Raw genomic sequence first — 16,896 nt, forward strand, 5'->3', positions numbered from 1 at the left:
ATATGTTGAGCACAACCTTTGCAGGAGTAATTATGCCTTATCCGCTTTAACAACTGAGAATAATGAAATGCAGGTTACGTGCGGGGTATTAATATACATATAAACGTATGAACAGACTTGCATTCCCAACGTTCGATTCCCAGTGTTTGATATAAAAGCAGACACAGCGGTGTAGATTATTCTTTTATATGTATTGGTAAATCTTAGAAGTATTTTAATAATAACCCAACTTAGATCTTACTATACTTCCTCTTATTATTTCATAAAAACCCATATGTTCGTCGAGAAGCTGTTTACAATGATTCCTTCTTATTAAGACTCAAAAGACTATTATTTTATTATTCTTTTCAATGTGTGTATTGTATTGTTTACCAACTAGCCTTTACGTTCTATAAATCATACACTACTTAATTAAGAGGCATGATTTGTACTCAATAAGATGCTACATCTCGCATATGTTTAGTTTATAAATCAAATAAATGGGAGTTAAATTCATTAAAATATAATTGTGAAAATACAACATATAAAATTCTAAAATATATTCTTTCTTTAATGTCTTCGGGTGGTGCAGGATGTTCAATGGGCTATTTCTCCACTTCTTCCACTGGATGGTCCGCATGAATTCCTTGTACTTCACTTTCGGCTTTAGGTTCTTCTGGTTTCCACCACAGACTGTTCCTGTTAGATCCTCTAAATGTTTTTCTGGTTTACTTTCCCCTGTTTTCTTTTGCAATTCTATTCTCCTCTACTTCTATTTATCAGCTGGTGCTTCTGGAGATTCCACTTGATTTTCTTATTGTAAGATCCTCTAGTGAAACAGTTTGTTCGTGTTCTGTTTCTTCAACCTTTGGTTCAGTCAGTAACTCGAGTTTTTGTTATTCTTTTCATTGTTTACCAACTAGCCTTTATATTCTATAAATCACTCACTACTTAAGACCATATACTTATAACCAATAATATGCTACATCTCACTTATATTTTGATAATAAAGTAAATAAAATAGAATAAGGTTAATAATATAACACATATAATTTGTAAAATATAGTATAACATATAAAATAGTTATTCTTGTCTTGACAGTTGGTCATCAGGTGCTACAGAATATTCCGATGACGCTTCCTCAGTTGGCTTTGTCTGTTTCTCCACTTCTTCCACTGGATGGTCCGCATAAGTCCCTGGTACTTCACTTTCCACCGATTCTTCCGCTACATGCTGTTCCGGTTTAGTTTCCTCTGGTTTAATTTCCGCCATTTCTTCTTGCAATTCACTTACATGCAATTCTTTCTCCTCGAATTGTATTCGTTTATCTGCTGCTGCTTCTGGAGATTCTACTGGTGCTTCATGTTTCGTTTCTGGCTCTAGATGGTGTTCAATTTCTTGTTCCACTTTTGTTTCCGGTTTGACTTCTGTTGCTTCAGTTTGTCCTTCTGGTTCTGAAGCTTCAACTTGTTCCAGTATCGGCTCAGTTGGTTTTTCAAGTAGTTCAGTTAGTTCCTCTAGAAGTTCGGCTTGTTCTTGTTCTATATCTTCATCCTTTGGTTCAGTCACTTGATCTTCAGTAACCTGAGTGTCTAGATATTCCTTGGTATAAGTCTTTTCAGTTTCTGTAATTTCTTCAACTGTTGACATCATTGGTCGCTAAAAGTATAATTAATAATCTTTTAAATTCAAAATATATAAAAAACATACACTTTCTGTTTCCGTAGAATGTTTACTGATATTATCGGGTGTTGTATAACCGGGTACCTTTCCAACGATGTCTTCTGTTACACTATGGTCGTATGGAGTGTCAGTCGTTGGTAGTTCCTAAGATAAACTAGTTACAGCAATATTACGTGGAACAAAACATACATACAAGCGATTTAAGATATTCAAGCTCTCCTGGCATTTCTGACCATATATGAGATACATAATCTCTTAATTTGATCATTTTCTCCCTCGCAAAATCACATTCGTCGTCAGAATCTCTATCATCCGACAAGTGTTTGAAATCATCTTGATAATATAGAAGTATGCTAGGCACATAGAAATTGGCTGGAATGCCCACATCGCAGAACTGATCTCTTTCGTCGTAAATCCCGTTACCCTCCAGAGTCTTGTTCATACGTATTGGTTTGTCATTATGTCTGAAATTATATTATTCAACTAGAATATTTTGGTAATTTGATTATCTTGCCTCCAAGCATAAGAGTCGCTGTCTTGACAAAATGGTGAATATCTTTCGGCAATTCTGTAGAACGTGTCTTCGGCGCAAACATTTATAAGGACCTCTTGTTGTGTCAGCATATTTATGATTCTTATAGGCCGAACACGCTTAGTCAACAGTCCAACCTGATATCTGCGGTAATAATAAAAGTAGTGAATGTTCAAGTAATTAAAATAGATTTTACTCTTCGTTTTTCCACCAAGGAATGCTTTCAGGTCGCCACTCGGTGCTGGGAACAATTGGCTGTATGTCTGGAATCGCTCCGTGTGGTAAATAAGGTACGTAACTTCCAGTTATTGGATGAATGTAATGTTGGATGTCTTCGGTGGCTGGATCGAACCAATGTGATATATCCTTGCCGGCCATCGCCAGAAGGGGTTTGATGGTATCTTGCCCAGCATGTTTTGATATTACTGGAGTTATGTCGAAGACTTTTCCTAGAAATGAGACCCAGCAGTCGCATTCTGAGTTGTGAATGACCACTTCGAATGGCCCGTAATATTTCCAATTTTTGTGTACGGTTTTGTTTTCGTTAGTAGGGACAACATCTACTTGACAATACATGACTTTTACAAGACGTAAATTGCAACCTGACTTAACATGTCAAATAATCCTTCATTTTAGATACACATTATGTGTATTTGATCACATTCACACATGCTACGACCAGACTGGTTTTTGATTTCTGATTATCTCTGCCAAACGAAGCCGAAGATTCTGTACATCCAGACTTCATGTTGACGTTGGAACCATTGAAAGTCTGTCTACAATCAGAAGGAGGTTGCATGAAGCTGGTTTTAGACCTAGAGTAAAATATGGTCCTGTTTCCGTCGAAGATAGTTTGACCAAGAATTTGGTCAAGATTCCATTTTTGCAGATGACTGTCCTACCATGCGACACATATATTTGGTATTGCAAAATCAAGACAGTGGCTCCCGCGTTCACCAGAGAGCAATCCAATTGAACTCTTGAATAGTTACAAAGAGGGTGGAATGAATTTGTATAGTTAGACACTTAACTGTTAAGGGGACCGACCAAAATACTGACTGGTAAAAAATACATCAGTTTATATTGTTTTACTTTAAGATTTTAAGTTCTTTTATTAATGTAGTTTTGTTTATTTTACGCACTAGATAACAGTGTTAAAATATAATATAATATATAAAATATAATTTCATTGGTATTGTTGAAATAATTCAATTTATCCATTTTGAGATACAATAATATTTTCTACGTTTCTATTTCATGTTCCAGTTTTAAGACGTTTATCTCTCGGTATATCTAATTGGTGTGCAAGACACGCGCCAAAGATAATGTTAATCGGTACCTACCGTATAAAGTTTACTCACTAGAGCACAGTTCCGTTCCTTACTATTCTTTGAACTTGTTTAATACTGGTAATGTTTTATTAATAATAATGATTTGAATAAATACGTTGCAAATTATTAAAATTAACAGAATGCTACAGAAACATGTCGAGTAATTAAATAAAATGTTTTCAATATTTTACTTATATTTTAATATATAGATTAATAAAATATATATCTGCTATAAAAAATTGTATATTAATCTTAATTGATTCGCCGTTTTTAAGTAATTTTTTGGTATATCTAAATTTGTTGTTTTAGTTCATGACAATTATAGTCAAACATTTGGTTTTATCAGAGATGTGATTTAATAAACTAGGATGCTGATTTTATTAGGAAAGGAATATTGGAAGACAGGAAATTATTTAAACGATTAAATTCAGTTCTTAAGACTTTTTTTTTTATTTTGTGCTGAAAGTATTATAATTCACAATAAATATTATGCAAAACTAAGACAAACGATAATAAAATTTCAAATTAAAACAAAGTCTAAAGTAAAAACGTTTAAAAATATACTGTTTACATAAGTTTATTCTACGAATCACTAGTATTAAAAAATATTTTAAAAGTTATCTTAAAAGCAAATAAAGGGTGTCTCTATAAATAGGAAAATTAAGTAACGTTTCTCGCATGCGGTTAAAATTTGAATGTAATAAAAGTCTATTAAAAACATAGTACTAGTAATAGGCCAATAAAAATTAGCACCCAAATATAAAATTTCCCATATTCTTTAAATATATTTACAGAAGAGTGCATAGCATCACATCAGCACACCTAAGCAATAAAAAGCTTAACTTAAGAATAATAAATACATACAAATTTTTAAATCAATCGACGATTATTTAATGTCGATATTATAATATATAAATTAAATCTTAAATATTTAGTTACCAGAGTCTTTCGTTATATCCACACCACTTAGTAGTACTCATTAATATTACCACAGCTCTATACATTCATAGTTAGGGGGGGGGGGGGGCGTAAAGATATAAAAATTTTAAATATAACAAATTAAATTATAAATTCTAAGTAAGTATAGTAGTGTTAGTAAAAATCCTTCAGTCTGCATTATTAGTCTCGATTAATGTATTCTCGACAATTAACTTATTGTCAATTGGGGAATTATCCTTAACCAGACTTTCCTCTTCGTTTATCAGATTGTTCACTGTGGTGATTTCTTCTGTAACCACGGTGCTGATACCGTTCTCCTTTGGCTTTTCAATCTTCGTCACCTTGGTTGTAGATGTCTTAGACGCGTTGCGAATTATTTCGGATGGCTTCTTCATGGCCGTCGCACTCTTCGTTACCGTGGTGGTGGATGTGGTCGTTTTCGTTACGGTAGTTCGGCTGCCCGGTGCCTATGGAAAGACAGTTTAAACCTCGATAATTCAATAAATGTTGTCACACTCACTTTGGTTTCGACTTTGCGTGTGGTTGTCGTTCTGGTGGTGGAGGGTACAGCTCTAGTGGCCGCGACGCGTTTGTTGGCCGTTTCCTTGCTTTGCTTATCGGCATCGGGTCCAGCCGATGTTTTGGTCACTGCGCGATTTGATGCTGTCGACAATAACAATTTGGGTTTGGCCGCGGCCGATGAATGGCTCATGGTAGCGCGTGCTTTTGGAGCTGTGGTCGATGGTGCTTTAGTCAAAGTCGTGCTTGGCTTTGACAGAGGCGCCTTAAATAATACAAACAGTTAGTTATAGTAATCTCGAATGAATTTACTGGTTCTTACTTTAGCCGCGGTGGTAGTCCTCGATGCAGTAGTCGTGGTCTTTGCTGCGACGTTCAATTTTGAAGGAGCAGCCGATGAAGGTTTTGCGGCTGTGGTTCTAGGAGCGGTAGCAGGCCTTGCAGCAGTCGGTTTTGTGGGGCTCGTTTTTGTGGTCGCCGTGGCGGGTCGTGCGGTCTTTGGAGATGAAGCATCTACGAGCGGCTTGCGAGCAGTTGTAGCCTTTGCACCAGGTGATTTCAGATCTCCATTGGTCAATGGCTTGCGCTCAGTCGGTTTTGGAGCAGTGACACCAGTTCGTGCTTTGGGAGAAGCAGCAGTAGTCTTGGGAGCGGCGGTCTTAGTGAGAGTTGACCCAACTGCCGGTTTCGCGCTTTTAATAAACAAAAAAAAAGTAAGTTACACATTGTATTATAAACCATCAAATAAACTTACCTTGGTTTTGAAGCAACGGTAGTCTTGGTAGTGCTGGCGACTCTGGAAGTAGAAGACTTGGTTGTTGGAGGCGCCTTGGTTGTCGAAGGCAACCTGGCCGAAGAAGGTTTTTTGGCTGATGTCGGTGTTGCAGCTTTGGCTTTAGTCGGAGAGGAAGGCTTTTTCTCTAACGGTTTTTGTTCGACCACCGGTTCCGATTTCTTTTCCTCCACTATTGGTTGAACAACAGCAGCAGCTGCTTCAGGTGCCTCTGCCAGAGGCACTGAAGGAGCGATTTCAGAGTTCTCCGAGGGAGTTACAACGGCGGGTTCAGCGAACTCGGGTGCAATGGTTTCGGTTTTAACTAGGAGAGGTTCACCAACTGGCTCCAAGTCCAAGGTGGCAGGTGCAACAATTGATTCGACTGAAAAATACCATTGAATTTAATTTTTACAAACTATAAAAAGTTTCGTCGATAAAAACATACCTTCCGGTTTCAATGTGCAGACAGGGGAACTCTCGGGAGCAATTTCTTCAACAACTTGGGACTGTGGAGTGGTTGGAGAGGACACATCGTCCTTGATAGAAGATGTGATATCCTCGTGAGGAGATTCGATGGGCTTTTCCAATTCCAATTTGCACTCGTCCTGTTTCTCTTCCAATGGTGGGCATGGCGACAGATTACATTCCTGAACTTCCGGAACTTCTGGTGAAAGTGGTTGAGTCTCGGGAGTTGGTGCTTGTGGTTCTGGAGACTGAACTTCTGGGTCTGAAAAATGAATCTTGTGTGGAGATGCCACTCGTACTGGTTCTACTTCTGGGGATGCCACTGGTTCTGGTACTGGAGATGCCACTGGTTCTGGTATTGGAGATGCCACTGGTTCTGGTTCTGGAGATGCCACCAGTTCTGGTTCTGGAGATGTCACTGGTTCTGGTTTTGGAGAATCCACTGGTTGTGGAGATAATGGCTGTGGCTCTGGCGACAACGCTACTTCAGATTCTTGTGGTTTTGGAGATAATGCTAGTTCAGGTTCTTGTAGTTTTGGAGACAAAGCTTCTGGTTCGGGTGATGGTGAAGCTGCTGATATCGGCTCAGATGATAAAAGTTGTGACTCTGGGAACGGAACGCTAGGTTGTGGTGACAGCGCCGATTCCGACTTATCAAAGTTTTCGCATTCAATAGACAAAGCTTGTGGTTCAGGAGTAAGAATATGTGGTGATGGAACTGGTGACTCCAACTTCTCAGTAAGATAACATTCATTGACTGGTTCATTACTTGGTGTTGGTGGCTCAGGAGATGTGGCTTCTGTTTTGAATGTAACTTCCGGTTCAGAAGCAATTACTGGATCAGGTGTTATTGCTGGTTCAGACAAAACAGGTTCAGGGGACAGGGCCTCATCCTTAAATGGCGTTTGGGTGGATTCAGGAGCAGTTTGCTTTTCAGCTTCTCCCTCAGGTAATGGTGATTTTGATTCCAAGAATTCATCAATTGAAGATTTTGATTCTGGAACATCGAATTTCTCATCGGAAAAGTCTAAAAGTTGCGATTTTGATTCAACTCTATCACAAGTATCTGCGCAAAGCTCGGCAGTAACGTGTGATTCATTGGAATCTTTAATATCTAAAAATGGTTCGCTTTTGTCAACTTTAATAAATTGATTGTCGCCCTCAGAGCTGGGAGTTATATCGGAAGGTTTCTCACACACGTTTACATCAGCTGTTGGTTCCGGCGATTTGGGTAACTCACAGATATCATTGGAGAAATCATCGCTGTGCGAGACTGGCGAAGCCAATTCTTTCTCATCGTCAACGTCAAACTTCTTCGATTCTTCCGGTTTATCAATGTCTGTTGTTTGGATGTGGTCGTCATTATTGATATCGGTCTTCTCGCCACCACTTTTCAGGAAGTCATCGAAACTGTCGGACGGCAACTGCTGCACTTGATTCAGCACATCGTCCTCCGCCTTGCTCTCGTAAAACGACATCGACATCGGGTCTTGATTTTTGGCCGCGAAGGGATTGGCGCCGCCGTCTTGCGAGAACACGGACTCGTTGAAGGACGCACCCAACGTTGCCTCGGATTCGTCGCCGTATATCGCCTTGGTGGAGAGCGCCGCCTCAGACTGATCCAACAGTCTGACGGGTGTGAAAGGGGCAGCGTTCGGACCAAAGTGGAACTCCTCACCGATCGGGGCCGCCTTTTGCGGGGTACTGCCTGGTTGAAATTCGGGGATGTCATCTATGTTTTTGCCGTTAAGCAGCATCGAAGAGGGTGAAAGTGGCCTATAGTCCTAAAAAGAAACAACAGTAGTTAGTTTTGATAGTGGTGATGAGCTTTAACGTTATGGAATGAAAGAATATAGTTTAGTTAATTAATCGTGTACGATTTAAATTAAGCGTGTAATTTTATGTCAGATTGATAATTGTCTGAAAGCTGTTTGAACTTACTTCATCATCATTGTGACCGTTGCTATAGGCAACATCACTGGGCCTGGACTTGATCTCTTTTTCAAATTCCTGTGGATTTGGCAAGTTGATATCCAGGTCCTTTTGGACAGTGGCCCGCTGCGGCGACTGCGCAATTATCTCATCGTTGATGAGGTTGCGACAGGCCGGCGAGGGAATGCTCCGCGTCGGCGACACTGGCACAAATTCGGCAGCGTTCGGGTTCAGCTGAGACATATTGTCTTCCTCTGTCAATTCCGCAACCTGCACAAAAGGAATAGATTAATATTTGCGGTCGTAGGTGAAATGTGGATTATGTTGGAGTTATACACACCTGATTATCTGGCTGCAGGGAAAGTTTCAAATTGCTCTTCTCTTTGTTGGCTTCGTCTCCTTTGATATAGTTCCACTCGTCTTCAGAGTCGCTCTCGCCAACGTCTAGCCCGCTAACATCATGTACTGCAAAGTGTAAAGAAAAAGATTGAAATTATGCAAAAATTACGTAGGTGCTCGAATAGCGGACCGTTCGAGGTCGCATGCAAAAAATGAATGAATCACTCGGGAAATAATTAATTATCCGCTTTTGTAAATATCAAGCCGGTTAAATTGAACTGATTGGAACTGCGTTATTTACTTACAACAGTCACCACGTAAAATTTTGATGGTAATACGTTTTTCTTCATCCATTTTCGGATCAGAAATAAGCCGCTTTAAAAAGGTATTGGGGGAGAATGTTACAAAAGCGCACTATACAATTTTAAACATGATGGATGACTGAAATTTAAATGAACGAAAATTTTGACAACACTACATGAAAATTTAAAACGTCAACATTGGTTGCATTGTTTCCGATTTTAACAATCGAAGTGGGTACAACCGGATTCAAAACCGAACGGAATTGTATATTAATGTCCCGGTACAAGACCTAAAATGGCACCGGCAAACTTGATGTAGGTTTGATTGATTTAATGCCAAGACTATCAATATGTATATATGAATGAAAGAATTTCATGTTTATTCTATGAACCGACACCAATTTAAATGTACCAGTTGAACTTGTTCTCATAAAAAACCTTTAACGATTTTACATCACCAACGTGTACAATAGAAAGTAGTAACTCGTGAACACGTGGTGCGTGGTAAGTAACGCGCCGCCGTCGCAGCCACACCCTGGGGCAATCCTCGGACCCTTCTGACCCACCTTCTTGTCGCCGAGGGCGCATCGACCGGTCCCTAACTTAGGCCGTGTCCCGGTGCAAACAACAGCTGATCACATTTACGTCTGGCTCTCCCGCGTCTGTAGTGTAAGCGAGATAAAATCGACCGGGGTTGGATAACATCTCCTTTTTTATCCCCGTTCAGTAGCAGAGTGAGGCAGATTTATGGTATAAAAGTGTGGCGCATCTGTGACCAAAAAATAGTAAACGTACTTTGTTTTTTTAACTCTGTGGATGTGGATGATGTTGGCTGTGGCAAATTATGTGGATTAAGTGGAGTAATTGATCAGGCAACGTGTTCACAATACAAACACGTCGTATAAGAAAAACTAGTCAATTGCGTTGTGATTGTGTACACTATGACTCTTGTTCAATTGCTTAAAAGCGTTATTTTCTGGGAAAGAGCTCGTTCTTCTCTACAATGGCATTGGCATTTCATGTCCAATAATTTATTCATCGATTACGTAATGTCACCATTGACTATAAAAATTAAGAAAGCTGTTACTTCCTGGCTCACATCATTGTAACGTTTCCTGAGTAGCCTTTAATGGTCAACCATTGTAATAAAATTTGGCAAATAAAACCACTTAATGACAATGAAGACATTTTATTTACACCACTGTCACTGTAATATATACATGTGAGAAAATTATGTATGCAGTAAAATCTGCATTTATTACATGTACGTAACTATCAAAATTATTTTAATGCATACAATGTAATTATCAGTGAACGTCGCACGGTTAACCCATAAAAATATCTTATGTAAATCGCACCACGTCAGGAAACATTTATATCTAATGAATACATATAAAATCATTATTAATAACCCAATAATTTCGCGTGTCCTCCGCACACCCATAATTTTCCAACCATTACCCAGTAAGAATGATAATGGATGACACCAGTTTTCACCAAATATATACTATACTATCTTACGTCTGCTCTGCTCAATTATTAAATCAAATCAGACCCGCCTCCGAAACGTAAAATCGCCATTAACAGCCCACGACTCGATGAATCGACGTCTGAACGACCCTCGGGTCGAGGGGTGAAAAGCGCTTTCCAGGGCGATAACCTCGCCCCGACGGCCGGGGCTCAACAGGTGGCACATTCGCCAACCCCGAAGATTTACGAGCCACTATACGGTGGCACTGTTACCCAACCGAGGGGATACGTTGTTTCCGTTGTCCGGCCATACGTGAAAAGGTAGAAAAGTTGGCCACATTCGCAAACACGGAAATTAACGGGTTGAATTAATATTAACGGGGGTCGGTGTGCTTGAGGGGATGCTGAACGAGCTGCAGTCTTCAAGCCCCGCAACTGACGAGTGGCGGTCGGGGAGAAACGATGGAATTTCCTTTGTCTTCGTGAACATTGGACGTAAATTCGTATTATTAAATGCTCTATTGTTTCAAACATAGTGTGTAATAGATAAGAATTTAAATTGATTTTCATACCATTGCTATGAGACAACCAAAAAAATCGGTAAAGAAACAGTTGACTAATTTTTTACATTATGATTCAACATCTATATATCTATATATATATATATATATATATATATAATAAGGAAAAAATAAGGAAAAAATACAATTGAAAAAAGATATATATCTAATCCAATCTAATTTTACATCAAAATTAATTACATTGTAAGTTTTTAAAAATATCTTTGTGTTTATTGAAGCTATAAATTGAATTTTATTGAAATTTATGAACAATTTCAAATTATATAACGTAATCTACTTCAAATCAAAATATTAACACTAATTTAAAAATATGTATTTTTAAATAATATTATTTTATTTTTGATAATTGTCATAGAATATTTATATAGATATATTTTTATAAATAAATTAAGTAATTTTTAGGCAACAGGACAAATAATGAAAAAAACAAAAAACTATTATTATAATTTAAAATCAAAATTGAAGATTGTATCAAGTTTTTAAAAATAATATGAAAACATATTTGTTTATTTAGGCTATAAATAAGATTTTATTGATATTGGTGAAAAATTTAATGATTTATATTCAAAATTTCCTGTTTCAAATCATCTATTGTAATCTAACTTCAAATCAAAATATTTACTCATTCTAAAATATTTTTTTAATATTTTAAATACATATATAGAGGATAAAATATATTTGTATGTATTTCTAAATATTATTTTTGATAATAGTCATAGAGAAGATAAATTCTATATGATTTTATTTATTTATTTTTAATAAAAAAATTAAATAAACTAGATAAGTCTTGGACAACAGGATAAATAAGGAAAAAACAAAAAAAAAAAATCAATAATTATAAGATTATAAAAAGTTTTTAAAAGTAATATGTAAACATCTTTGTGTTTATTGACGCTGTAAATAAGATTTTATTGATATTTGTGAAAATTTTAATGTAACATCAAAAATAATTTTAAGTCATTATTTTGCTTTAATTGTTTTTTAATGAAAAATTATAAATGTTATTTTCAACTGACATATATATAAAATTGAATTACATTAATTAATAGAAACAGATAATTTTCATATAATTTTTTAATCAAGAAAATAAATGAATTAGGTAATCCCTTATCAGCAAGACAATTAATATTTTTATGGCACCGAGATAACATTGCAAATGCGCATAGATTAATTCCAACAAACAAATAGTGCCTCAACATAATCCAACCTTCGTCTGCTGCAGTTAAATTCAAATATGCATAATACACTACGTCAAGTCTCAAAATCCCAGATGGAGACCGCAATTAAATTACAGTCTGCGACGTCTTAGTCAAGACCTCCTAGCAGCACATTGGCACATTTCCAGCGTAATAAAATTACCTCCGCACATCTTGGTGCATCAACCCCCCTTTAATTGTTGTATCGTCGTATTCCTGTAGCCACAACGACGTCATTTGTTGGCTGTGGATTTTAACGCGACGCCAAAATCTCAATCGAAAAACAGGTCCCATGCCGAGATGCACAAGCGACTGCGGACATTTCCATACCGGGTTAAAAATCCCTATTTGGCGTGCCGGTCCTTGATCCAGAAACTGACATTTTCAAATGGTAAACGGCCACGGAGGCCGCGTTTCATGCATAACATTTTGCCCACACACGTACACACCACGTAACCGCCATGCGTTTTTCTCTCGCCGACGAATTAACTGGGGCGACAGATAGGATATACCGAGAACAAGTGGTGGCAGATTGGTTGTCTTTAAAATCGATCGTTGGACGTTAATAAAGCAAAATGCGATTAGCGATTGATGCGGACTGTAATTCTCTTGACCCATATTGACGGCTGTAAAAAGACCGCATTCCGTTCCACCGGTCTTTACGTGAATATTTTTATAAGACGGCTCAAGTGACAATAGAAACTGTTACTTTACACCGAGTGAGACAGTTATGATTCAATGACGGGAAGTACATATTTTCCAATTGTTCACTTTATTGATTGTATAAATGGCCTTGGTTATACTGGATGTATGGCCTTTGTAAGAAGTATTTCAAGATTCGGAAATCTGCTCAAATATTCATAATTAAAAGCCACAAATTTGAATTTTCGAATACAAATTTATCTATTGAATATTAAAATCGTTTGATTTTTAAATTTTATACTCCAATTCAGGTATCAATAAATTATGGTTCAGTAACCTTCGAGACCATATGCAATAATTTACAGAAAACTATAAACACAAAAAATCAGTAAAATGTATTGTAATGGTCATTATTTTAGCAACTTTTTTAAATGTTAAATATTAGTAAGAACTGTGAAAATAATTTTAATTTATTGTCAAAATTTTTTTGTAGCCACTTTCTCCAAATTTTTTACTAATACGGGAAACTATTGACTTATTTATACCACTACAGTTTCTTTAAATTTTTCAATAATACAGGAAACGATTGCCTTATTTAGCCATAAACTAAATCGATTTAAATTCACAGAGAGCAATCAAAGACCATAAAGTAAAAAGTTGCCATAATTTTCTCCATTGAAAATTTAAAAATATGGAATTTTTTAAAGAATACAACTGGATTGATCTGTTGCACAGCAGACACCGCAACAGAAAAAGTAGAGCTCATATTTTAAATATATTAATATTTTAATAAGTTGCTTGAATTATGGGCAATACTATTCATTCACTTCATTGTTATTAATTCTAAATAAAAAAAAACAAACAAAACAAGATTATATATTTATTTAAAAAAATTATATATAAACTCAATCTGAACTTTTTTCTTTAATTTAAGTTTTAAAGTTTCAAAATACCCTCCTGGACAAAAGTTTGGAAACCCTCTAAACCTTATAGAATATCTTTGAGATTATTTAGAAATGAATATACGGGAGCACACAATAAAAAATAAGACGGAGTTGAGCCTGAAAAGGCTTTAAATGGTGTGGTAAAAAATACCTCCAGAATTTACAAGAAAACTGGTTGATTCCATGAACAAAAGATGTGCTGCAATCATAGCAGTTTTTGGTCTATTATTCGACAATTAAATTATTTAATAATGTTTCCAAACTCATGTCCAAATAAAAAAGTAAAATATTCTATTTTAATTTATATCTTAGTAAAAGTAAATACAATTTTCAGAAACATTTTTAATAATGCCTTATACAGGAGAGAACACTAATTTTATTTAAATCATTCATTGAATAATAGACAATTCGATTTTAGGGTTTCCGAAATTTTGTTCAGGGGTGTAAATCGATTTAATTCTGGAACAGCAATTTTTATGACTAAACATTAATTAATGGCTCTGTTATATTATATTTTCGACATCGATATTCAAATGAATATTTAAACGTATTCGTTTGAAACATTTCCAGCCTTAGTGAGAAAATTAAAATACAATTTAAACCAAAATTACGAAAAACCAAATGTCAACAACACGAACAAAAATAGATCTGTGTACTTTATACGTTGGCACAAAATTTTTGCGCAATGTTATGTAAACGGAACAGTTGATCCAACATTATTGTTGTCATTCCACTAAAATATTGTCGCAAATTAAAAGAAAATTGTGTTAATGACTATTATTTAGAAAATAATAGTTGTGAATTGACAATTCGGCCATAAAACAACGTTTACACAATTTTATGTGAAAATTACATGAGTTAAAACAAATTTACACGTAATAAAATCACGTGCAATTAGCAGAAATCTCGTAACATATAACAACAATATTTTCCCAGTGCATAGAAAAATGTTCGTTTGTTTTGTTAGCTGATATTTTTGTTTTTTTATCTGGTAAAACAAATTCATTATAAATGGGGAGTATTCAATAAGAGCTCGAAGAGACATAACGTCTCTATTTGCAGAGTAACGTAAACAAAGGGGATGGATCGATTTCGAAGAGTCCATTAACAACTTTTCGATGCATGGTTAAATTTCTACAGCTTTTATCTCTCGGCGATAGTATTTTTAAGTAGAATCGTTTCTGAAAGCATTTTTGTGATGATTTTGCTCAATTAAAATAATTATATAAATATTAATATGACTCATTCAAAAACTTAAATGTCATTGTTTAGTATTTGATTTTAGAAATGACGTATAAACAATGGATCTAAAATGGAACTTATTTGTGTTTATTAAATTTGGTTATTTGGTTTAAACTCAAATTTTTCCTGATTGAAGTCATCTAGAGCAATCTAACCTCAAATCTAAATATAAACACCCATTAAAAATGTTATTTAAGGTCACTAATAAGATAGTAAAAATATTTTTTAAATATTCCTAAAGAGTATATAAATACAACCATTCCAAAAAAAAAAACAAGAAAACAAGTTTAATCCAATGTTACTTCGAACCAGAAAATTATTATTATCATATTTTATTCATATTTCTGTAAAATTTAAAGATTTCAATCAAATTTTTTGGTGTTTGAAGACATGTAAATGATATCTAACTTCAAATCGATATATAAACACTCATTAAAAAATGTTATTTAAGGTTTTAAACTCACAAACAAGAGAATAAAATATACTTTTACATATTCCTAAGAAGTATGTGAGAATTGTGAAATAAAATTATTAAAATTGGTTTAAAATTCATAGTTATTAGTTAATTATTTTTATATATAAACAAAACTAATCTATTTTATTGATATTTTTATAAAATTTAATGATTTGAATAAATTTTTTTGATGTTTGAAACCTCAAATCAAATATATATTTAAGCTTTTAAACTCACAAAAAGAATAAAATATAATTTTACATATTCCTAAGAAGTAATGAGAATTCCGAAATATATATTATAAAGAATCAAAAAAATTATTTAAAAATTTAAATCTAATTTAACTTAAAATCAAAATTATAACAAAATTTAGATAATAATACACAAACGGAACCAAATAAAATGGTATTTTTGTGTTTACTGAAGTTGCAAATGATGTTGTTTTCTTCTTATTTAATGCAATCAACCGACTTCAAATTAAAAAATTAACTTTAATAAGAGTAAAAATATGTTTTTATGTTCCAACAACAACCAGGAGAAACAATAATTATTAAAAAAATTGATATCTGACCCAATCTAACTTAAACACAAAAACTGATTTTAGATTGATAATTCCAGGAACTGTCACTAATTGATTTTATCATTAATGCCATTTAATTGGTATACAACAGATTTAGATAAGCAATTACATTTATAATTATAACACCGCAAAATTGTTTGCTCACACCAATTACTAGATGGATATTAAACATTGAATCTTCAGACAGTTTCTTATTGTTTTCATCCGCATTATCTAAATCGTTACACCGTCGTGGGTAAACAGTTCAACCTTCTTTCGAGTGAACGCAAAACGTTCCTGAGCCTATAATAAAAAAAATATACACATGATTAGTTATTTGTCCGTAGCCGGCTTATAAATATTTACGGACGGCCTCCGCAAAACAGGAACGATTTGCCGTAGGTCGGCCCCGGCGTGTTAGCCCACCGCGGCGCATTAAACATTCGAGACCGTTCAAAAGAAAAATGCAACCTTGGGCCGGGCGAAAATCGCCCCGACCGAAGAGATTCAGGTTAGATTCGCACTCGCGCACAATTCTAACGGTCCCGGTGTTCCATGTTCTTAAATTCGTTTCCTCGTTACGTCGTTCCGATGTTAATGAGCGACTTAATTGGACCAAGATATCGAGAATAATGCGAGCGCAGATGTGGAAAAAGACCGCACGTCCGTCTCTCAAAATAGAAGGCCGTGCGAGGAACGAGGGACGGAAAGTGCACTTGCACATAACAAAGAGTTGACGGCGGGGACGTCGCCTGCCAAAAACTTATTAATAAACCGGCACGTTGTACGTACATCGGAGCGCTGAAAACATGCGAAACGTTGCCCGAGGAAAACCGTTGGTGTATTTTTTTTTTGACAACAAGAAACTTTGAATTTTTTACGTGTCTGTCCGGATAAAACGCCTCCAGAGGGAGGACAGTCGACGAAGACGGGACCTACCTTAAGACCTAACAGACGAACACGGGTTGTAAATATCACAGAACAAATAAATACACACTTATCAAATAATTAT

The 16,896-nt window shown here is 35.5% G+C and overlaps 2 protein-coding genes across 2 annotated transcripts in view; both read right to left on the minus strand.

The window, feature by feature from the left end:
* Positions 1-1,010: 1,010 nt before the first annotated feature.
* On the minus strand, positions 1,011-3,250 carry LOC109595480 (uncharacterized). Its single transcript, XM_020010832.2, has 5 exons — positions 2,391-3,250; positions 2,177-2,338; positions 1,856-2,126; positions 1,690-1,806; positions 1,011-1,638 (listed from the first exon to the last, which is right to left on the minus strand). Exons 1-5 carry the CDS (start codon positions 2,768-2,770, stop codon positions 1,063-1,065), a joined length of 1,506 nt encoding a protein of 501 aa, XP_019866391.2. The 5' UTR covers positions 2,771-3,250; the 3' UTR covers positions 1,011-1,062.
* Positions 3,251-3,951: 701 nt separating this feature from the next.
* LOC109595490 (205 kDa microtubule-associated protein-like) overlaps positions 3,952-16,896 on the minus strand; it is a 128,188-nt gene continuing 115,243 nt past the window's right edge. Inside the window, exons 9-15 of the mRNA XM_020010841.2 lie at positions 8,496-8,620; positions 8,165-8,425; positions 6,204-8,007; positions 5,738-6,140; positions 5,306-5,675; positions 4,985-5,248; positions 3,952-4,931 (exon numbers count right to left, since the gene is read on the minus strand). Of these exons, the coding sequence (XP_019866400.2) occupies positions 4,632-4,931; positions 4,985-5,248; positions 5,306-5,675; positions 5,738-6,140; positions 6,204-8,007; positions 8,165-8,425; positions 8,496-8,620 (3,527 nt within the window). The 3' untranslated portion in view covers positions 3,952-4,631. The remainder of the gene's footprint in view (positions 4,932-4,984; positions 5,249-5,305; positions 5,676-5,737; positions 6,141-6,203; positions 8,008-8,164; positions 8,426-8,495; positions 8,621-16,896) is intronic.

Source organism: Aethina tumida, chromosome 5 (assembly GCF_024364675.1).
Source record: "Aethina tumida isolate Nest 87 chromosome 5, icAetTumi1.1, whole genome shotgun sequence".
Lineage (NCBI taxonomy): Eukaryota > Metazoa > Arthropoda > Insecta > Coleoptera > Nitidulidae > Aethina > Aethina tumida.